The 24,043-nt window shown below is 41.1% G+C and overlaps 1 protein-coding gene across 4 annotated transcripts; it reads right to left on the minus strand.

Moving 5' to 3' along the window:
• Positions 1-15,206: 15,206 nt before the first annotated feature.
• LOC147881250 (oligopeptide transporter 4-like) lies at positions 15,207-22,597 on the minus strand. 4 transcript variants are annotated; one of them, XR_015540476.1, is made up of 7 exons: positions 21,864-22,597; positions 21,633-21,730; positions 20,915-21,460; positions 20,522-20,795; positions 20,034-20,216; positions 19,759-19,876; positions 17,588-17,711 (listed from the first exon to the last, which is right to left on the minus strand). XR_015540476.1 is itself a non-coding variant. In XM_087369966.1 (6 exons), exons 1-6 carry the CDS (start codon positions 22,359-22,361, stop codon positions 15,227-15,229), a joined length of 1,635 nt encoding a protein of 544 aa, XP_087226092.1. In that variant the 5' UTR covers positions 22,362-22,597; the 3' UTR covers positions 15,207-15,226. The 4 variants fall into 4 exon arrangements, 3 of the variants coding, with proteins under 3 accessions (XP_087226092.1, XP_087226090.1, XP_087226091.1); XM_087369966.1 differs by lacking the exons at positions 17,588-17,711; positions 19,759-19,876 and adding an exon at positions 15,207-15,262; XM_087369964.1 differs by lacking the exon at positions 19,759-19,876 and having other exon boundaries at positions 16,909-17,711.
• Positions 22,598-24,043: the final 1,446 nt, after the last annotated feature.

Below are 24,043 nucleotides of genomic sequence, written 5' to 3' on the forward strand. Positions count from 1 at the left end.
GCAAGTCTACTTTAAAAAAGGGCTTGGGGTATGAGGATATTTTGTGAGATTTTAGGCTATTTGGGAGATCTCTATCTCTAGCTTCCTAATCTCTAGATTAAGTGCTATCTTAGGTTTCTAATAGAACAGACAAAGTACACCCCTCAAACAGTGGAGTCGATGCTGCGGTAAAAAGATCGTCCTGCTCCATGCTATCATCCCTACCTGAGGATTGATGGACATATAAATCTTGCACCATATAATCATCAAACACCTCCTCCTTCATGGCCTCATGAGGTAATGGCAAAGGGCTACTATCATCATCACTCCATGCATCCGTAACGGTTCCTCTTGAAGATTCCACCTTATATCGTCGACGCTTTGCCTCTTCACGATGACGAGCATAGGGCAACATATGTGGGTGTGGCACTGCATCTTGTATCAAATTAAAACAGGATTATAACTCAAATACATTTTTGATTCGAATGGAGAGGATTGAAAAGGAAATTAGAGAAAACTATATATTAAGGCAATATCCTATTGCTCAAGGACATCCATTGTATTTCAAATAGGGAGACTAATAAACATTATTATGTACATATTGCAATTTTCAAAACAAATAACACTTGAAAGGGAGTGGAGGAAACTTCAAGATTGGAGAGCGTGGCCATGTGGATATAGCACTCGCCAAACAAACAGTTGAGTTCACTTGGACATGTTGGTGACTTGAGTAATATCTTCCATAAGGATAACTACTTGTTTATGCTACAACATTTAGTAATTCCTCAACTTTTTTGAGATTTAAACTATTGCAAGATTTGTGATGTAATCTTCTTTGGTGAGATGTGCTTCTTTGATGTGTGCTCACCATGCTTCATGTGAAAAAACTTTATTAGCACACAAAGAAGAGAAAATTACCTATTCTTCTTCTTCTTTTTTTGCAAAAAAAAGTAGTTGTATGTTATTTACATATCATGCTTTATACATCCTCAGAATCTTAAAAGATTCTTCATACAAGTCCTTCACATTTTAAGTATCAGAGGACGTGTTAAATGAAAAGAGAGATGACAATTGTCGGTCTTTGCTCTTCTTCATCTTTAACCTTTTGGGAGTTAGGGGTCTTCCTCTTAGCTTCTTCGGCTTCCTTAGCAATTGCCCTTTCTTTTGGTTTATATCAACGGGAGGTAGCTTTAGTGGAACCTTTAGAGGTAGCAGCATTTTCAATTGGTCCTCTTGTAGCAACATCAACAAAACTTCATCCATATTTGGCTCAGAGAAGGGTTCTCTGAAATCTGTCCCTCTGGCAGGAATGGTAGGGGACCTTGATGTAGGTAATCTTGTAGAGGGAGCTTGATGTAGGTAATCTTGTAGAGGGACCTTGATGTAGGTAATCTTGTAGAGGGAGCTTTGAATAAGTGACTAGTAGGGGGTGGGTACATAAATTCCATATCACCTTAGAGATTCTTGAGGGTCCTCCCCACGAAAAAGATCCACATAGTTTGACAAAATTCCCAAGATCAGTCTTTGAAGGTGACCAATAGGCAAGATGAAAGATGTCCATCGGGTATACCAAATGATCTAGTGACAAGCTTTCTCTGAGCAAGGCTAGCTTGATACCCCCTCCACCTGTCAAGCTTTTTCTTGAACTTGCATAGGAACAAATCCCACCTCTATTTCATAGAAATGTTAAACCACATTGGTATTCCTTGACAAAAAATTGAGCTGTTGGTATTTCGAGGCAGCCAAGATGTTTTAAAACCTCTTGCTTTGCGCCACCTAGTGTTGCATTACCTGTTTCTGAGTAGTTAGTTATAGACCCAAAGGCCACATAAAAAACGTCAAGGCATTCAAGAACTCTTTGTATGTCCTGTCAATTGTTTCTTGGTGTGAAGTTTGTATCATCTACAAACTGATCTACAAACTATTGAAAAATAAGTTGTTTGCTTGAGATGAGCTCTATGCCTTTGAGTGCACCGGTCTTAACCTCATTGTGTATAAGACAACCGAGAGAATGTGAACAATTGCAAAAAGAAGGGGAGATAAAGGGAAACCATGTCTTATACATATTTTCAAGGCGAAAGGTTGACTCATCTCCCCATTTACACAAACTTTAGTTGAAGTATTAGAGAGAAGTGACTTGGAAGGGAGGAAGAGTTAATGATTTCATTCCAAACTTGCAATAAATAGGAACCAACACTTTCCCTAAAGGATCTATAAAATTCTACTGGAAGCTCGACTTCACCATGCGTTTTTCCATCAACCATGGCATCTACTGCTTGCTTGAGCTCTTCAAGAAAAGGGGTTTCTCAAGATAGACGTTCTCAAAATTTTGAATAGTGTACTCTTTGGCCTCCTTGCAGATCTCCCTAGCTTGGATAACTGAGTCATTAGGAGGGTTGGAGGTGGAAAGCAAATTTTGGAAATACTACTGGATCAGTTGGATATTCTATATTGTCTTGAGAGAGTTATCCCCTTTCTTCAAATGAGTAGCTTGACCCATCTACGATGGGCTAGAGACCCGCTCCGCTAGGTCTCAACATATCGATCATAGATTGCCTTTAAAATTTAAGGTTTCATTTATAAATCTCAAACTTTGAGTAATTTTAAGAAAAATTGAAAAAAAACATATACATACATACCAACACGCACACACACATATACATACATACCAACACGCGCGCGCACACACATACCAACACGCACATAGGCGGATGACGTTCTTAGAGCACACTTGTTGATCGCCTATCCTTGTTGTCGCATGTTCACTGTTGAGTGTGCTAACTATCTGTCCTTGTTTGGCTACTGCAATGTTGCTAGATGTTGCAATCTCTGATAGGGGATGGGTCTCACATGTGTGCGCTACCATGTCTGTCTATTGAACTCCACCACCACATGGTAGCCTTCTCTAGTTTCTTCTCTTCTCCTTCGATGTGCCACATGTGCTCCCTTCTCCTCCTCATCTTCTCCCTCCATGTGGCACTTCTAGTCTTCTTCCATTCGGCAACCTTTCCTTAAAGAAGTAGTAAGATATCTCCTTACTTGTGAGACGAAATGTGGCACTTAGAGGGCAATGCCACATGGCACCCCTCCTTGCAACATTAAAAGGAGGCATTATGTAGGAGATGGACATGTCAACAGGTGGGAATAGTTGACACATCAACAGGCTGGTTATAAAGAATTTGAGATGTTTGCTTTACAAACCCTCCGGCATCGTCTCAAGCATTTCAACCACAGTTAATGCATCTCAAGCATAACATCAACTCAAGCTGGAATGCTTGGCCACTTACATTGACATAAACACAATTGCCTAATTCAAAGGTAGAAACTTCCACTTTAATTCGTGAATATTGAGCAACACATTCTGCAAGTTTGTTGTCCCCGCAAAATTCTGGAGACAATATCTAAAGTAATATAAACCACCACCAAACTAAGCATATACACTCCCCTCTCCCTCTCTATGTTTTTTTGTTTATCTAAATAAATATAAAAATATAAATATTATATATGTATGTATTAATGTAAGTATAATTATAAATGTAAAGATGTATATATATAGTTGTTTACATCTATATATACATAAATATAAAATTATTTACAAATATATAAAATTTATATTTGTATATAAAAAACACATATTTTTGTTCGTATAAATATATAAATAGGAGTATATATATATATATATATATACTCTCTCTCTCTCTCTCTCTCTCTTTCATAAATATAGAAATCCACCTGAATCCTAGAAGGTGGTTTCTCTTTCCACCCTCCCATCTTCGGGAGGAGCTTTCATGTACTTGTGATATTGTATTGCTCAGGTCCCATAGGCCGGTTTTGGTCTTCAGAGGACGATAATATATTCTTCTTCTTCTTCTTCTCTTTGTTTATCTAAATAAATATAAAAATATAAATATTATATATGTGCATATAAATGTAAAGATGTATATATATATAGTTGTTTATATCTATATATACATACATATTTATTTATTTAAAAATATATAAAATTCATATATATATATACACATATTTTTGTTCGTATAAATATAAATATAAATATATAAATAAATAGATAAATAAAAATGTAGTTTATACTCTCTCTCTCTCTCTCTCTCTCTCTCTCTTACTCTCACTTTGTCCTCTCTCTCTCTCTCATAAATATAAATATAAATATAGATTTATATTTATAGTTATAGATAGATAGATTTCTCTCTCTCTCTCTCTCTCCCTCTCGGCCCCTGTGCCCTCTGTCCTACATCGCACCACTCAATACTGCAACGCCATGTGGTGGTTTGTCGCAGTACAGCCGCCCTTGTTGCGTGTGCCTTGTGCACCAAGCTCTCCAATGTGGCCGATCATGGCACCTTCTCTTTGTCTCTCTCTGCTCTCTCTTTCTTCTTCTCTTTGCTCTGTCTTGTTTGTCTCTTCTCTTTGATATATTATTATGTTTATTTGTGTGTGTGTATATGTACGTATATATATATATATAATTTGATATTGATATTTATAGTTATATATTCTTATTCTCTCTCTCTCTCTCTCTCTCTCTCTCTCTCTCTCTCTCTGCACGTGTTAACAATGTGCAAGGAATCGGCATGTCTCTCTCCACGTGTCGAGTGTGTGTGTGTTTTAACACACACACACACACACACACACACACACACACACACACACACACACACGTATATATATGTATGTATGTATGTATTACATATATATATACATAAATAAAAGTATATATATATATTTACGTATATATATATGTGTATATATATATATATAATATTATTTCTCTCTCTCTCTCTTGTCCCTCGTTGCACTGTCTCTCTTCTTCTCTCTCTTTGTCACTCCTCACTGCTCTCTCTTTCTTCATCTCTCTGTCTGTCACTTCTCTCTACTCTCTCTTGTTTGTCTCCTCTCTCTTATATATTATTATACTTATTTGTATCTATATGTGTACATATTGATATTGGTATTTATAGTTATTTATTCTCTCTCTCTCTCCCTCTCTTAGTCTCTTTGGACTCTCTCTTTTCTCTTTTATATATATATATATATATATATGTATGTATTTATAGATTTACTTACAATATATATATATTCTCTCGCTCTCTCTCTCTCCTCTCTTATAATAGCAGTGCGACATGTCATCTTCGAAGTTATCAAGTCTGATAGAGTGGAATAGATGAAATATATATATAATGTATTATGCAATATATTATGTATTATAATATTTGAATATATATATTATATATAATATTTAATATAAATCTAATAAATAATAATCAATATATATTATAATATTATATAATATTCTCTGTGTGTGTGTGTGTATCTATATCTATCTATATTATATATATATATATATATATATATATATATAATATAGATAGATATAGATACACACACACACACAGAGAATATTATATAATATTATAATATATATTGATTATTATTTATTAGATTTATATTAAATATTATATATAATATATATATTCAAATATTATAATACATAATATATTGCATAATACATTATATATATATTTCATCTATTCCACTCTATCAGACTTGATAACTATATATGTATGTATGTATGTATGTATGTATGTATGTATGTATAATATATTATGCAATATATTTTATATTATAATACTATAATATATATTAAATAATTTATAATAAATATATTATATAGTTCTCTCTCTCTCTCTCTCTCTCTCTATAGTTTGAGTGTGACATGTGGGAGGGAGCCACCTCATAATATAATAATATAAATTATATTATATTATAATACAATACATATTATGAAATATAAAATATATTATATGGTAGGGAGCTCCACCATAATATAATAATATAAATTACATTATATTATAATATATATTGAAAATAAAAAGTAAAAAATAAATATTATAATATATTATATATTTCATAAAAATAAATAAAAATATATATATGTATATATATATATCGAGCATGATGTGTAACGGCACAACAGCGTTGTAATATAATACTATATAGTAAAATTTAAATAATATATATACAGCCTCTTGTGCTTTGACCCTGCACGTCGCACCGTCCTCAAACCTTGCACGTTGCCATGTGTCGCATCTGCCTTCTTTGCTTTTGACGGTGCCCGTCGCCATGGTACCATTCCTTTGCAATCGTCGCCGTGTCCTCTCACTCTGTGTTGCCACGATGTCGCACCCTACGCTTCGCCACGGTGTCATTTGTCCGCTGTCTGCGCCTGCCACATGTGTCAGTATGTCCACATTGACTCGTATGTCGCGCTCCTTGGAACTGTCCGCATTTTTGTAGCTCTTTGGTTTTTGCTCCTCGCCTTTAATACTTCCTCTCCTTGCATTTGTAGACCCCATGCTCTCTTTCTACTGCGCTACTAATCCCTTGCTCTACCCTCGTGCCATTGTATCTTGTGCTCGCCTCTAACCCTTCTGCGATCCGCTCACAGGCTCGCACCTTGCCACGTGCCTCACTCCACTCTCTTCGAGGCTCACCATTGCACAGTTGTTGTCAATCTCTGCCATGTTGGTGCGATCGCAGTCTGTCGCTGTCTGACGCCCACCATTTGTCAGGTGGTCCCCGAACCTTGCAGCAGCTCCACCTTCCTCGATTGCCACATGGCCCAACTCTCTGACTCCTCTTGCCTCCCTCCCTCCCTCCACGAACCTCCCCTGTCTTCGAGACGAACCTCCTTTAAGTACATAATTCTCTCAAATTTTTTGAGATCTTAAGCTACAGTGAGATTTATTTAAGGGAATCATCATTTTTGTAAACCTATATAATATGACGTGCATTCAAGGGCTTTTTTTAAGAGAGAGAGAGGGAGAGAGAGAGAGAGAGATTGTCTCCTTGTGGAATTAGGATGATATATCATGTTCTTTCAACACAGTCTTACTTCATGAAATACTGCCTTGTCGTTTATTTCATACATAATATTAAAGCTCTTAGGTGGCTAAATGGAGAGTTTAAAAATTTAATTGACTCAATAGCTAGATTCTATGAATTTTAACCAACAGTTGGTGCAAGTAGGTAGATCATTAGGAGAGAATCGGGGTCTCAAAAGTGCCTCATAAGGAATGGATTAGGGAATGTTTAGTGGGCTAATGCAAGGGGCTTGGAGGGTCCCAAAGAGGCCTAACCAGCCCAACCTAGGTGGGTTAAGCCCACATTTGAGCCCACCTCTCCCTCCATCAGTGAGGGGAGGGAGTTACTTTTTGAAATTTGAATTTTAAATTTCGAATCTCCCTCCCTTTCTTCTCCCTCCCTTCCTCCTCCTCCCTCTCCCTCTCCCTTCCTTCCCCTCCCTCCTCCTCTCCCCTCCTCTGTCTTGCTCCTCCTCCCTTCTCTCTCTCTCCTCCTCCTCCTCCTTCTGGCTCCTCCTCCTCCTTCTGGCTCCTCCTCCCTCCTTCCTCTCCCCTTCTTCTTCAGTCGCCCAAGCTCCCTCTCCTCTGCTCCTCCCTCCTGTAGCATCTCTCCCCTCCTCCCTCCTATAGCATCTCTCCCCTCCTCCTCCCTTCTATAGCAGCTCCTTCCCTCCCTTCTACACCTGTCACCCTACTCTCCTCCTCTTCCTCTTTCCCTCATCTGCTTCTCCTCCTCCCTCTTCCTTGCTACTCTCTCCCTCTCACTGCTCCATCTTTGCTAGCTCTTCCCTACATTTTAGCTTGCATCACTGATATCTCTCTTTGAGTACTCATGGCACCATTCGAGGACATATCCAACAAGTACCATGTGAACCTACAACTGGAGGTAGAATATGCAAGCATACACTCTTTGGGATATAGTGGAATTTCTCAAAGTGTGCTTCACAGTCTTCGATTGCAAGGGAAGAAGCATCTTGATCTTTGGATGGATGGAAACTTGTATCCTTTAGATCCTGCCATCCAAAAGAGTCCTCCTTTTCATACAATGCATGATGTTCGGTTTGTTGGCAAGGGATATGCTGAATTGCTCGGTTATTGCAATCGATTGAACCATTCTTAGACATTGGCTATGCAAGCAAGCGAGGTGCAGAGAGTCCAAGTAGGAGCCCAAGCAGAAGAACTTGCACATTGGAAAAATATTACTATTGTGGCAATGCATAATAGTATGCAGGATCTCCAATTGCAAAACAAAGAACTCAGTGACAAAGCACATGCACTGGACTTGGAGTGACATGAATTGGAAGAATCAATTCAGAAGCTCGCTGAAAGCAAACAAGATTCGGAAAGGTCTATCTATCGTCAAGTTCAACGTGCTGTGGAGAAGGAAGGACGAGTACAAAAGTTGAATGAAACAGCTTTGGGACTGAAGGAGAGGAAAAGACAATTGCAATGTATGGATGCATTGTCAACCAATAATGGTGCTCGAAAGAGGAGAATACGGGCTGCAAGGTTAGTTTCTCAAATTTTCAATGAAATTTCTTACTCCAAAATATTTATGGTGTTGCATTCTTTCCACTAAGACTCATTTGTACTCTACTTTAGGAATTTCATGGAGGATGTGATGGGAACAATGAAAATCGATAATAGTGATCCTTCATATGTTCTAAGAAGTCTAATAAAGCCAAGTGATGTCATGGAAGTGTTGAAGGACCATAGACAAAAAGGACTATGTAAACAAGTTACTAGAGAGGTAATGAAGGATTTCAAGGGCCTCGTCCAAGCAAAGGAGGTGCTTGGAGATTGTGATGCTGTTGGTGTAAGTCGTGAAGCTTACAACTCCGTTTTTAAAAATTTCAAGTCTGCTATGGAGGAAAAGTATAAGATATCTATAATGCCATTGCCAACATCGTGGTCTCTAAGGCTTGCACATCAAGAAACAAACCAATGTGCTAGAGAAAAGCTTGGAGGATACCATTGTGTAAGTGGCACAATGACTTGGAAGAGTAAAAAGAAATCTGGCATCCAAACGTTTGAGATGAATGCTTTCAATAATGTTTATGTGGACGTAGAGAATTTACAGAGAGCCATGGTCAAATTCTATGGGATGAGAGAAGAAGGTAAGAGAAATTTCATCTTCACATTCAACTTTATTTCTACTCATTTCTATATCCCTACTGTATTTCTCTTTCATTGTACAGATGGCAAGCTAGTATTTGTTATAAAAATGGATGAAGCTCAGTTAGTAAAAGAGCACAAGCTAGAGAGGGTGAGCATTTGTATTATGAACGACGCCTTGCATTTTGCTCAAGGAGATGAGGAAGTTGAGCAGGGTTTCTCAGTCCAATCTGAGGACATATGGTGGCTTGCAGCCTTTGAGACTCCAAAGGAGTGCCATGAGACATTGAAGTGGGTTTTGGAGAGAACCGGCATCTCGTCGATTATTCGAAGACAAGAGGCAGGGCAAACATTAATAGTGGATGGGCATGGAACGTTTCAAGTTGAATGGCATGTAGCTGTATGGTTGTGATACAGGTGCAGATGCAAAATGGACATGCTTGTATTGCACCCTCTCAGAAGATGCAAAAGGGAAGCCTACAGTGGAAAAATGGCATCGTTTCTTGCAACCAAAGTGTAGGCCGTGATCGTCACAAAAAGGATCCTAAGTGGGATGCAAAATGGACATGCTTGTATTGCACCCTCTCAGAAGATGCAAAAGGAAAGCCTACAGTGGAAAAATGGCATCCTTTCTTGCAACCAAAGTGTAGCCCCTGATCGTTACAAAAAGGATCCTAAGTGGGATCCCATTCTACCAATTCCATTGGAGCAGGTACACGTGTGTACTTTGTATGCTGAACTGCATATACTTGATAAGTTACTCTATCTCCATCTAGTTTATGCTTGAAATATGAGGCTACCGCAAGTATCTGCACAATGCATTGTAAAAGCTGAAGAACTACTCTCACTAATGGGACTTCACGGAGGCAATGTGAAGCTTAAGCAAGACAAGAAACAATTAGGAAAGACACAAAATCTTCCTGCTAAAGTGTCCATGGATGGAGGAAAGGTAAGGAGGTTCTTGTCCAACCAGAATGCTGATAAAGAAAAACATACATTGGCTCAAAGCACCCTAGGTTGGGAGTATTGGAAAGCTTTGTGTGAGTGCACCACATCCGCGAATTGTTACTTTGAGAGCAAAACTGTGGATAAAGCTTGATGCATTTATAAAGTTGCTTAGACAAGGTCAAACACGTGAGCTTTATTATGAGAGATTCAGGATAGCATTGGGAGAATTCATATCATTGATGGTAGAAGCATGGGGGGAGTCACATATTACACATTACATGGTAATCTTCCTTAGGTTGAAATTTTGTGCTTTAAACTTCAGTCAGTTTATGTTTCTAATACAATGTTTTTCTTTACAACATATTCTTTACGCACATGCACCATGGTTTGTGGAGCAATGAGGCCCTCTGTCTATTTGGAATACTCAAGGAATGGAGAAATCACACTACAGAGCAAAGGTAACATACTTCAAGAATACAAGGCATGGGGGTGGTATCGCGCGAAGCAATGCACTACACGAAATGTTCGATTGGTTTTATAGATGTCTAGAGGCTAGGACTCTCAAGCGCAATAAGGTAGAGGTCTCAAGTCTCGCAAAAGCGGTTCAACATGTCAAGAAGACAAGGAGATGCGTTGCTTGGAAGTCCTTAACAGGGAGCTAAGGGGTTGCGCTTTGGTTGCAACGTAGAGTTAGACAGGGGAGGCGTTGGGTCTTAAGAGAGCCCCAAATGTAAAATGTTTGATGAATAAAGTTAACACTATTTTGAGTCAATTATAGATTTCAAAATTCACAAATTTGTTTGAAAATTGCAGAATCGTATGTGCGACATGGCAGGGCAGAGGGGTGAGTGGGTTGGGACGGAGGGTGGTGAAGATTAAGTGTTACTGAACTGGCGACAAAAGACTGGGGGGGGAGGGGGTGCACTTAAAAAATCCTAATTTAAAAGAAAAACCTTAAAGTGCTTTAAAAAAGACTATATAAAGCACTTCAAAACCCTAAAATCCCTCATTTCTATGGTACGAGTTAAACAAAGTGCTAGACCCACTGGACGTCATTTAGGCGCTACCCGTTATCCTCCTCACAACGCCATGGCCTCCGAACACAGTAGAAGCCCCAGTGGCCAAGAGCGTAATGATCAGCAGGGATTTGAAGGCGATTCTCATCATCAGGAGTCCAAGTAACGCGAGTTCCCACCATTCGACTCTCATGGGGGATCCCAGGGATCTCAACACCATGAGGAATCCCAGCACGATGAAGGATCCAAGCACGATCAGGGGTCCTCTCAGTCCTTCCACACAACCAACCGTGGAAGTAGAGAGGTCTCCCAAGAGAGGCAAAACAGTCCAGTCAATCCTGATCAACTGCCCCTCCCTTCTCCATGGGGTCTTGATGTGGAGCATCTAGACCAACAAGGAGAGCAAGAAAGGCAAAGAGAGGAGATGGGGAGATTACAGGGGCCACAACAAGAGGAAGTATTTGGCGGGCTCGTAGATATAATGAATCTTGGCCCCAATCCTCCAACTAAGTAGACCGCACGGAAGAGCACCATCAGCCCTCTGTGCCTTGATATTATCAGATATGAGGAGTATCTAGTATGAGCTGAGTAAGAGCCTTAGCTTGCTGTCTCACAGCCTCATGAAAAGGAAAAGCGACCAAGGACAAAGCAGACCCCTAGGTGCGACAAGCCATCTCAAAGGACCCACTAGACACAGGAAGAGGAGTCTGAAGAGGTCGTTGCAAGGGAGGAGAGGCGAAAGAAGTTCAAAGCGGACAAGCGGCCATGGAGCCATGTCCAGAGGCCAATGGAGGGTCCCTCAAAGATTAAGAGGCATAAAAAATTAGGCGTGAAGGTACTTTAGGAGATCCGCAAGTTCCAAACCACTGTGGACAGTCTCATTCCCCGTGCACCCTTCCAGCGTGTTGTACGTGAAATAGCACATCATTACAAGAGTGATGTGTGTTTCACTTCAGGCGCTATGGGAGCAATTCAGGAGGCAACGGAGCAGATGACAGTAGGTCTTTTTGAAGACGCGAACTTATGTGCTATCCATGCCAAAAGAGTAACAGTGATGGACAAGGACCTTGCAGTCGCCAAGCGCATTCGTCCCTTAGGTCCTAGATGTTGTTTAGGTTCATTTGGTGTAACCTAAATCATTTTGTAAATCTCTGCCCTTTGAGGCCAATGAATAAAAGATATTTTTATGTTCTATTATTGTTGAGTTATTGTTTCCATATTATTATACATGTTACGTGATGCTTTCCATCAGTTTATGCAAGTTTAGTGTGAATTTGAGTGGTCAAATGATGTTTTTTCATCGTGGTGCAGACGTCAAATGTGTTCGGCATTGTGCGGGCAGCCCAGAAATGCTAAAACCCACTATGGTGCCTATGGGACTTGTTTGACTTGGTCAAATAGGTCCCATACACGTCATAGCGGGTTTCCAAGAAGTCAAACAGGTCCCATACGCACCATAGTGGATTTTAGCATTTTTGGGCTCCCCGCACAATGTCGAATACATTTGCCTTCTTTCGTACGGTGAGATTCTTACTAGATTGCTCAGAAATGACCATTATAGCGCAAATATTTATCTGATAGCATGCTTTTGAACAGAATAGTGAATGAAAATATTAATGCCAACAACAATTAAAGTTACAAAATACAATGACAGTATAAAATAAATTTTGTAAAAGAACACAAAATGGGGCACTGTATAAAAAGTATATCTGTATTCATATAAAATAAAATTTCTATACAATAAGGCTTCAGAGCCTTTCTCTCTTCACTAAAACACTGAGAACATCGGGCTTTGAATTCCCAAATACACTCCTAGCTCTAAACCTAGTCGATAGAGAGTCAACGCTATTGTCATTGCTGGCCAGGGACATGGCTACTACCTTGAAAATTGGTTCCAAAGGCATTGAAGGCAGCCATGTGGTTCACCACAATGACCTTGTCAGCATTGCGATTGATGTCAGCATGACCAATCACTCGTGACAAGGCCTTGCACTTCAGGAGGTCATCAGTGCCATGTGGAGAAAACTTTTTGTGGATAACCACAAAGCGAGCGCCCTTTTGCTTGGCTAAGGTAATGTGCCAGTGAGTGATCTCGGCCGAAGCTACTGCGAACAAGGCATTGCCGAGATGAGAATAGGTTGACCTCAAATGCCTCCTGCAACAGTCCAATATTACATTAGAATTCCATTGAAGCAAAAGTATACCAAGAGAGAAGAAATTCAAAGCTTATAGTTTCTTACCACTATGGAGTCGTCATGCTCAGTCCCTTCCTCTTTGTCAATGAGGATGGATCCAGAGGCCTCCTGCTGTCTGGAGTGAGATGTGGAGGCTTCTTCTGGAACATCAAGTAGGTCGGAGTAGATTGATGTCTCTACATCTTTGATTTGGGCTAGTGTTAAGGCAAGAACCTCTTCTATTGAATCATTTGCTCCCAAAAACCCAGGTTCTTGCATAGTCGTGTCCACCTCGTATCCACACAGGACACCAAGAGCTTCATCCTCTCGGAGACCAAACATAACCTCTATGTCATGGAGAAAGAGGTATTGTTCTCCATCAACAAGAAGGGGAGTAAGAAACCATATCATTGTTGCGGGGTCAACAAAGGTGGTGCCCGAGGTGGATGAAACTTGAGAAGTAGAATGGGGTTTAAGAGGTCGTGGGAGCACTTTCAGGGCCAATGCAGCTTCCCGCTCCTCAGCTTCTTCATCTATGGCTCTTCATTGTAGATGTTGGGCTCATCTATAGAAATAAAAGGATCGGAAAGGGCAGGGGCAGGGTCAAGGGTTGAGGTTGAGGTCTCCTCTTCCATTTATCCCTCCTGGAGAAGGAAAATAAAAGTCATTTTTCAGGATAGGAACCTATTTCTTGTGTTTCCGATGACTCCACATGCTAGGAGGTCATCAGTGTCCACCTCCCTAAACCCTAGGGTGTGAGTTGGGCTCGAACGCGATCTAATTGCTTCACGAACTTTGGTTCTTGATTGAACAAGTACTTCAAATAATCAATTGGGACCCATCTTTTTGTAGACTCATCAAGTTGATATGCAAAACTCGCGATGTAGTCTTGCATGTACTTGATGAGGTCTTCAAAATCGTCTTGGTCTCCCAAGTAGGTGCCTAGGACATCTATGCTCTTATCAAAGAGTGAAAATAACAACTCCTCTCTATCAATTAATGGAGTACGGGAGATGAAATCATGAAAGGCAGACCTAGCAGAATCCATGGTAGTTTGGTAGCTAGGACAACTATGGCTATGATAGTGAAACTTTGAAACTAAAGTAACTTTATAACCTATATATACCCAAATGTTCTAAATATAAAAAATAAAAAGAATTATAAATTTTTAAGAAAAAACTTGACATTGACATGAAACAAAACCATTCAAAACATCAAAATTAATTGCACCACTATTAATTGAAAAATGTCAAAATCCACAATTGTTCCACCCCACATTGTTTACAATCTTCAATATTGTAGGAGGGATAAAAGTGGCACTATGCACGAGCTTCTCTCCACACTTTCCTATCTTTTTACCATTTAAGGTAAAGTGAAAGGACTCAGACATGCCATCCTTCATGATCAATAGGTGTTCCTGCACGTCCCTGAGAGTCCACTGTGACGTGACAGTCACATTCTTGACATCTTTTAAATGAGAACCAATACATAAACTTACCCTTGTATTATCATCGTCGTTAGAGTTAAGGGGAGCCAATTGCCACTTCTTTTCTTCCAGCACCTATATTGGAAAGCAAAATATAACATTTGGCGGGAGATGTGGTACTTGATAACCACATTGTCCTTACATACATGGCATTGAAATAGATTACTCTTTTTTTCACCTGACGTGCTTCCCCAATTCACCCCAAGCAATTCCTCAAGGGCATTCTCATGTAGGCACTTGCATGACCACATGGTTTTTGTTCTGTGCATCTGGATATTCTGAAAACAAGAAGCAAAAATGTGCAGAGGTATAAACCAAGACAACCTTACTCATTTAGAGCCAAATGTAAACTTCATGGCCATGCCCACATCCTTTGTAATCTTTTCCTTGTATGATTGCATCTCGATTACATTGTTCTTGTGTCCACCGTGCTGCAATCCATGTCTTCAAGTTGTGGTGTTGCAATGCATTGAAGATGGCCATAGCCTGATGCCGTCCTTGGAGTAATGTACTTGGCATTATACCAATAGATATTTCTTTGTTTCAAAGCAGAGGACTTCTCTCTAGCATGCATTTGCCTTCCTAAATTCTCACGAATGGCAGTAAACTTACCTAAGAAGCACTCGACTAGTTCCCACTCCTCAAAGTCTGAAGGAAATACATCTGCTATGCACAAGTGCTATTTCAAAATACAATTTCAAACAGACTCATTACACTGGTTCTATTTCAAAATACAATTTCAAATTGACTCATTATACTTCAAAATCTTACACAAAATGCAGACTTACAATGCGATGGTATTGTCGATTGATTGCTTGACGGAGGAAGGCGCATGTCCTTCCCCATGTAGATGTGTTGCACCTTTGCAAGCAATCCTTTTTCTTTCTAAGCTTGAACTTCATGATGTGGCCCTTCCATTCATGCAAAAGATCACCTCTTTTGCTCTTGGGAAGCTTATGTGGACCCTTGGCAGATCCTCTTATGACTATCCAATCATTCAAGTTGTAGGTGCAAGGCACCCATTCACCCAGTGCATTTTTGCTCCTGTGGGACACAGAGTACATGTATGGTCTCCTCACCATGCTTGTACAGAGGTCACAACAGCAATAGTGGACTAGAAAGTGCAGCTTGGAGGGGGAGAGCAGCTCCGATAGAGGGAGAGAGAGGGAGAAGATATAGAGGGTGCAACTGAAGGTTGAGAGAAGCTCCAAGAGGTGCTGTAGCTAGGAATGGAGGGAGAAAGAGTAGAGGGGGATGAGCAGCTGCTCTAGGAGGTGTTGTAGCTAGGAATGGAGGGAGAAAGAGCAAAGGGGGGGATGAGTAGCCACTACATGAGATACTGTAGTTAGGATTGGAGAGAGAAAGAGCAGAGGGGGATGAGCAGCTGCTGCTGTAGGAGGTGCTGTAGCTAGGAATGGAGAGAGAATGAGCAGCTGCTACAGGAGGTGATGGAGAGGGAGAAACACAGTGGACCAGAGCAGGAGGGGGCAGAGAAGATGCCAAATGAGTTCCCACATTTGAAAAATGGAGGGAGAATGGAGCTGGATCTGAGAAGAGGAGGGGGCAGGCTTGTAACAAGCTGAGAGGGGGGGAAAATTTGCCCAGAAGGGCCTATCGCCTCTTGAATGACTTGTAGGTTTGTTTGGGGGAGATGCATATGGGAGAAGGGTCAAGCATGGGTTGAGGGGGAGGGGGGATGGTTTGAGTGGTCCCCGGTGTAAGAGGAGTAGCCAATAGGGGCTGTTTGCAGGTCTGTCCACCCTCCACCTCAACATGGTATTGCCCCGCAAAAAGGATCACTCCCATTGGTACACCTCAAATACCTCACTAATCCCTTGAAATTAGGAAACACTAATTGGGGGCCCTTTGGAGACCCCAATTCTCCCCTAATGTACAAATATATATATGATTTCAAAACATCTCTCCATAATTCTATCATTAGGGATATGTTAATAGAACCTTTGGATTTTATAAGTTCAAGTAGTTTGAACTATGTAATGATGAGACATGCCTTAATAATTAGTCCTTTGGATTTTAAGACTTAAAGACAACTTATGAAATACAGTAACTAAGCTTTACAGACAGGAAAACAAATTGGCCATCCACGTCTCAGAAACGCTTGGGAATGCATCATATGAGACTATGGATAGCCTTAAAGTACTTATACATGGCATAAATATAACTTAAATATGGATTAACTATAACAATTGTAAAACTATACAACACATAGAAACAAATTTCCCATTAACTTTCAATAATTTAGATTGCCTATGTGAAAGGTGTCTTTCGTCGGCTTTTGCTTCTAGAAGTATCATTTTTTAATAAACCCCCAAGACGGATATAGAATTGTTTCCCCGTCTTTGGATGTGGTATCTTGTTTTATATAGTTAAGAAGGTTTTATATTGTAAAAGATGGAAAATACTACCTATCCCTTTGTTGTGTACAAAAGTTTTGTGGTGGATACTAGGTATACATAGGGCATCCAGTGACTTGAATATGAGGCGCAGTAGGGCAACTAGCAAGGGTGCAATGATCAGAGCCTTGGGTACCCCACCAAGATAGGGGATTTGCATGGAATCCAAGAGAAAGGGTGAGTAGCACCCCCATAATGGCAGTGCCTGCATCAAGTCCCGCTGAGAGGACATAATTGTAGCGCTGCCAAACATGCTTGTGGTAATAAAAGAGATAGAAGTTAAAGATAAATCCAACAACAAACCATGAGGTGTAGTTGATTAGGCCTGCAGCAGGCATCCAACCAGTTGCAGCAAGCATAACGGGGACATTGATGAGGGTGAGTGATGGTGTACAGAGGCAAGAGTAGCTCTGCTTTCTTTGAAGCATGATTTGAAGGACCCAAGAGAGAATGGGCGCAAGGACACCAAGAGCGAGCATCCAAAAGACAAGACCTTTGTAAGGGCCAGAGGGCCCAAATTCACGTCGAGGGCCTGCCACACCCCAAAGTACAGTGGTATCATAGGCAACATTATCCCATGGGCATGTCCACGGGCTGTTTGGTGGTAGTTTTCCATCCACGTTGCAAATGTGTGGCATGCTAGTGAGCCACCATGCAGTTGCAAGGTCCACAGTTCCTGCTAACATGGTTCCTATCACCTGAAATGCAAACCATGTAATGATCACATTTCTTATGTTCAATGACATTGATTAGGGATCAAACCATTGTTCTAGTATGTCATCTAGCTCATCTCTCTCTCTCTCTCTCTCTCTCTCTCACACACACACACACACACACACACACACTCTTTTTTTATGGAATCACTCACACACACACACACACACACACACACACACACACACAATTAGCCGGAAAAGAAATAAGGACCAGAGACTAGAGGCTAAGCATGGCGACGCTCGAGGGCCATAGAGGAAAGGAGATCGTGAGGGCGAAACGTTATCATGGGAGGGGAAAAGGAATTAGAAGGGGAGGGAATGAAGAGGGAGACTATGACACAAGGGAAAAGGGAGAGGGGAAAGAGAAGCATGTACATGATAGGAGGAGGAATATAAAGATGGAGACATCAAGGGAAGAGGACCATACTTTATTTGAAAGAAAGGATGAGAGGGAAATATCAAAGTACTAGCTAGGTGGCTTTACAAGAATCAGCGTGTCTCATCAAGGAATAGCCCCCTCCTTTTATAGCCAAAAGGGGGGGGTCTCTCCCAATTAATGCATCCTCCCACATGCATGGTGTGTGTGGAAAAGTCTCCCATGTGGGCTAGGCGATTACGCACTCTCAATTGTGTGCGACAATCCTTTGCCTTAATTTTTCACATAAATCAAGCTCCATATCTCAAGTCTATGATACTCCCTTGGTCTCTTCCCAAATTTATAATATGTTCAAACCTCTAGGAGTACAAGTGGAGGGTTGGCACAAGGAATCTTGCCACCTCATCCTACTTTCCCCATTATTTAACTTGCTCTCTTGGACCTTCTATACCTCCCCCACATGGGCCTATCCTATATGGAGGGAATAACCCAATATAATATGCATCTCCACCTATTTTATATTACTTCTCCCATGGACTTTGAGCCATATCTCACTAAATGCAGCCTAGGTGGAAGGGTGGCACATGGAGGAGCCATGCCACCTTACATTTTATAATATTACTACCATGGATTATGTACAACACACCTTATGGGTCCTCTTACGTGGAAGGGTGGCACATGGTTATGCCCTGCCACCTCAAACCTGGGCCCTATGCACACCATATTTTATTATACTATTACCACATATACAAACACACACACATATTAATGCCTTTTTCCTTAGACAATTTTATCCATAACAAGACACACACACACACATATGTATCCACATGCATACACATGTGGATGGCTATATATACACAAGAGGATGCATCGGGTGCTCGCAGAGAGAGAGAGAGAGAGAGAGAGAGAGAGAGAGAGAGAGAGAGAGAGTTGTCTCGTGAAACTAGGATGATATATCATTTATTTTCATAATATTAAGGCAGGGGTCTTGGAGATAAAAAATAGTAGATGGACTGTGTGAATTTTGACCAATCGTTGGCACAAGTAGGAGTTACAAATATATGCACAGTCTTGAAACATTCGTCTCGAAACATTCTCTACTCAAGACATGTATTAATAAAACCTTTGGATTCTTTAAGACTCAAACCATAAGCTTACTCTAAAATAAAATATTGAACTCATTAGACATGTCTTAATAAAACCTTTGGATTTAAGACTCTAACCATAATCTTGCTACACACACACACACACACACACACACGAGTGCGTGCACACGTGGACAAAAAGACACAAGTGCATGTGGACACTCGTACACACACACACACACACACACAATAGACACACACACACACACACAGACACACACACACACTTTTGTGTGCGTGTGTTGGGATTTCATTGTGATCCCCCCGTCCCCTCTCACACACACACAAACACACATACACACATACACACACATGCACATGGGAGTGCATGGGTGTATACACACGAGGAGGGATTTTTGGAGTCTTTTGACTTATCGTGAGTGTAAAAGAGACTTATCCCCATCCCCATCCCCTCTTCCCACCTTCATCTTTGTTCATACACGCGTCTAGTGGCCTAGAGAGAGAGAGAGAGAGCCATTTCCCCATTCCCATCCCCTCTTCCCACCTTCATCTTTGTTTATACATGCGTGTAGTGGCCTATTATACACAGTTTTCATTCCTGCAGGACCTGCATGACGTCAATATGAAAGTAACCTCTCTGTGGGGAGGAGAGACGTGCGGCGCTAAAAAGCACGAGAACAATCATTGACAACATGAGTTTGAATAATTGACCAGAAAGTTTGGATCAGATCTAAGGCTGATAAGGTTTGGGCTTGCAGCGAATTCCTATGTGAAGCAACGGAAATTATCCTGAATGTTCTCGGAGATAAGATCGTGTACCTGGACTAGGAACATGCTGCGAGGCGGAATCTTCATGTAGTGCCCCAGTTTGAAATCTACGAGAAAGAAGATTGCCTGCCTCATGCTGATATGCCCGAACACCTTCAGCGCCTCATTCGCTATGGGATTCCCCGGAAACAGGTAACCACCCAGAAATTGCATCATCACGGCCAACGACGGCGTCTGTATAACCCCATCGACTTTACTCAGTGATCATTGTCCAAGCTTCCCATCGAGAACCCAACACATGATTTCATGCTTTCACAACCGAGTCGAAGGACTATTAAATCATCCAATGCCATGCATACGAAGTTTCCAAACGGGTTCAGATAGGACAAAGGGGAAACCCTAGATCTATCCCCAAGCACACAGAGCCGCCCGTTCAGCTTCGAATCAATGTATCCAAACGTACCAATCAGTTTTAGATGCTTTTAGTCATTCCATCCGAACGTCCAAGATCAATCTCTCCGAAGTTCAGACGTACAAACCAGATTTGTTGTTGCTGAAATTACGCCAATCGGTAATGTCCAGAGCGCAGCAATCCCGCAGCCCAAAAGCATCCCCCACCACGGAATCTGCACTTGATCTCGATACAGCACGCACACGAGCATAGCGGCTCCCAGGCACACACAGAGAACAACAATAAACCAGCTGTTGGGGATGTCCCCATAGCTCCTCATCAATCGGGTATGTACATCAGCTCGCTCCTGATCTCCTTGTTGCACACTGCTATAACTAAGCCGGATACGCTGCCAAACTTCCCTGAATTTCATCAGTATTAGTAAGATAGCTGCATCATCAGATCCTATTCTAAGGTTCACTACGCCTTCTTCTATAGAGCCTTGCAAAATTTTAACAAATCCCTGCACAAAAATACTCACTTGCTGTGGAATAAGCAAAAATGGGTGATCGTAGCTATCGGAGCTGCAAATACACAACCCACAGACAATATGAAAAAGGTGCTCAAGTATAGCTGTCCTCCGGGATGCCCATGTAAAGCTGCGGTCACATTGAATTGCTTTCCGTTCTCAATGAACAGTTTGGGTGAAATCAACGGAAAGTTTCTGGCCTTGTACAGGTTGCTACGGTATGCAATGGGCGCAACGATGTAAACTAGAATCGCAGCTCCTGCTGCGATATTCAGAAGGGTTGGCAACGGGTACACGAGTGGGCTTCCTAGGAAAGAGGAGACGGCTGCCCAGTCAAGTGTAAATGCTCCAATCCCCAGACCGTGATACCCAGAACCAATTTGATGTGCGATTACGGATCTTGGTAAAATTAAGCAGAACAGAGAGATGCAAGTGAGGAAAGGCATGAAATATCCGGGGATAACGTAATAGGCGAAGCTCACGAGCAACACAAGGCAAAATATTTGATTCCTGGATAAGACCCCACGTCGTTTCTTCTCTTCTTTCTCGTGCAAGGTCCTGCAGGGTCACCCGAAGCAAATTCACCCTCTTTGTTCAATCTCTGACGTCATGCCATCATCAAGAATGTGTGATATCTGTTTTCTGAATATCAACAACAAGCATTTCTCCGCCAGCAATGTGAAAGTCAAGGTCCTGTAGTTGCAGCAAATTATGCCAATCAGATGTTTACCTGAAAAGTGTCACCTGCACCAGCGTGCTAGGCCACCACATATGAGCGGGTTCGATCAAATGTTTTCGCATTAATCCTGCCCATCCGTAGCCAATCATCTGCAAAATGTTTTAGACCAATCCCACTAGATTTGATTGCGTAAATTTGCTTAATCTACAGTTTGAGAATCCGAGAAACTGAAATTACATTGAATGACCACCGCATCTGAACTACGAAATTTATGGAATATACCTGGCTCGAGAGAAGCACAACAAGTGCTACCGGAAACGCAATCCGAAACTTATAGAACACTCTTATCAGATTCACTAATTGAACCGCAAAAGCGCCTCCGTAACCAAATGCGTTGCCTGCGCTGGCAAACACGGTGATAAGAACGTGCTCCTTTACGTTGAAAGGCCCTGGATTCAGAGGGAAACTCCATCGACCCCTGGTAAATGGTATGGAAATGACTCGTTTCGGCATAGCATACGCCATGTAATGACCCAAGGGCAGGGCAGCCAGAGTGACGGACAGGGATGATACTTTCATAGGTTCGGAGCGATATTGAAAAAATTCGTTAACGAAAGCGAGCAGACTGCACGAAGCTAGACCGAGGAACCACATTCTAAACGTCCACACAGGTAGAGTGGGATCATCTTTGGTAGAGACGGTAAGAGCAACTTGTTCGATGGGAGAAGTATCGGCAGGAACGTCGAACACCGCTTGTTCATAGATCTCATTAGTATCCATGTTATCTTATGCGGCTTTGCTGCTCAGTTGCAGCAAGCACGGCTCAGCAAACAGTAAAGATACATCTCCATCTGCAACCAGAATGTCTTATAGTAAAGATATATCTCTTTTCGCAACAAGCTGAATGTTTTACAGCTTATCGTTGGAGTGCTTCATTAATTCCTTGAATAACTGTGGAGCTGAAGCCTAAGCTGTTTGCACTACTTGAACCATGCTCTTCACACATTTCGTCATCTGAAATGGATCCTCCGCGGCCATCTCTTCGAATGAATCGACAACTTCCGTCTGCAAACGGATGACCCTACCACCAACCTGGTGAGTGGGTATTACCCTGCAGTCGTCCAGCTTTTGCCGACTGAACAGTACCGCATGTTTCCACGGAGAGGAGATTCACGTGGTAGAGATTGTACGTAGCTGCCAAGGTGGCCAAAAACTACAGCTATGGCTAATATTGAAACGACTCAAGGGGGCCGGGTACAAAGAAAAAACCACATGCCAAAGAGAAAAGGTAGCAATCAGGAAGAGAGAGCTTCAGCTTAGCATTCCTCGGTTAAAAGCATCGGGAAACCAGGTGGTTAGAATTTTAGACACTTTAGTTATATTGGTAGTACTTATTTTAGACCTTTATCTTAGAATTTCAAATTCACTAGTTTCAAAAGGAAATCAGCTGGTTGGATTGCTAGCACTAGGAAACCATCTAGTTATAATTTTATACTTTTTAGCTATATTATTGCCCGTATTTATTTTAGACTTTTCCATTAGAATTTCGTTCTGTTGCCATTCAGGAGGAAACCAACTCCATAAGTGTCTTTTCCTCGAGCTGAGGCTAACAAATTAGGTACCTTAAAGCTTAACAAAAGATGAGCTTCACAATTGAAACATGGAGAGAGAGAGAGAGAGAGAGAGAGAGAGAGAGAGAGAGTAGCCAGACCTGATTCAAATATATAGCAAAGTTTTCCCTTGCTAGACCTGATTCAAATTTAGCAAAGTTGTCCCTTGCTTCTCCACTTGCTCATTGCTCATGTCCCATATTACTCATCACGTCCACAATGCTCTTACTTTTGTGAATCATAACAATCCACTACTTAGAACTTTTCTCTAAGGGTTCATGTAGGAAAAATGTGACCATCACATGCATTCAATAGAAGGGCATTTTTTAATTCATATTTTTTACAAAAATATATTTATAGAGAGGTATCATAAAAAATATTCTAAAAGGTTTTATTGAAAAAATGTATCTTTTAATCATATAATACTTATAAATATAAAATATATAGGATTTACATATAGACTCCTTTGAGGAACTTATGAGGTATCCTTCCTTCACTTTGAACTTTTGGATAAAAAGAATTTCAAAATGCCATTGGGTATCCTTCCTTGTATAATCCACATGGTTCAATGAGACAAATCATATTCAGACAAAACCTCAAAATAACAAAAGTCACATGCAAACAAACTACCTTTTAAGACCTCTACATGCAAATACAATGTGGCCACTAAAGGGAACGGCGTGAAGCGCCCTAGAGCATAAGGAGGGAAGGCTTAACATTATTTTAAAAGCCCTAGGCTCCATGCACGAGGCTTCTTTTAAGGACATCCACTCTTCTAGGAACCCGAGGATATTGAGACAATAAATCATGGCCGTATGGACATTAAGTAAAAACCGCCATTTTCAGGTCCAT

The sequence above is a fragment of the Dipteris shenzhenensis genome, chromosome 31 (assembly GCF_047967505.1).
Source record: "Dipteris shenzhenensis isolate YYH24624 ecotype China chromosome 31, Dip_SZ_1.0, whole genome shotgun sequence".
NCBI lineage: Eukaryota > Viridiplantae > Streptophyta > Polypodiopsida > Gleicheniales > Dipteridaceae > Dipteris > Dipteris shenzhenensis.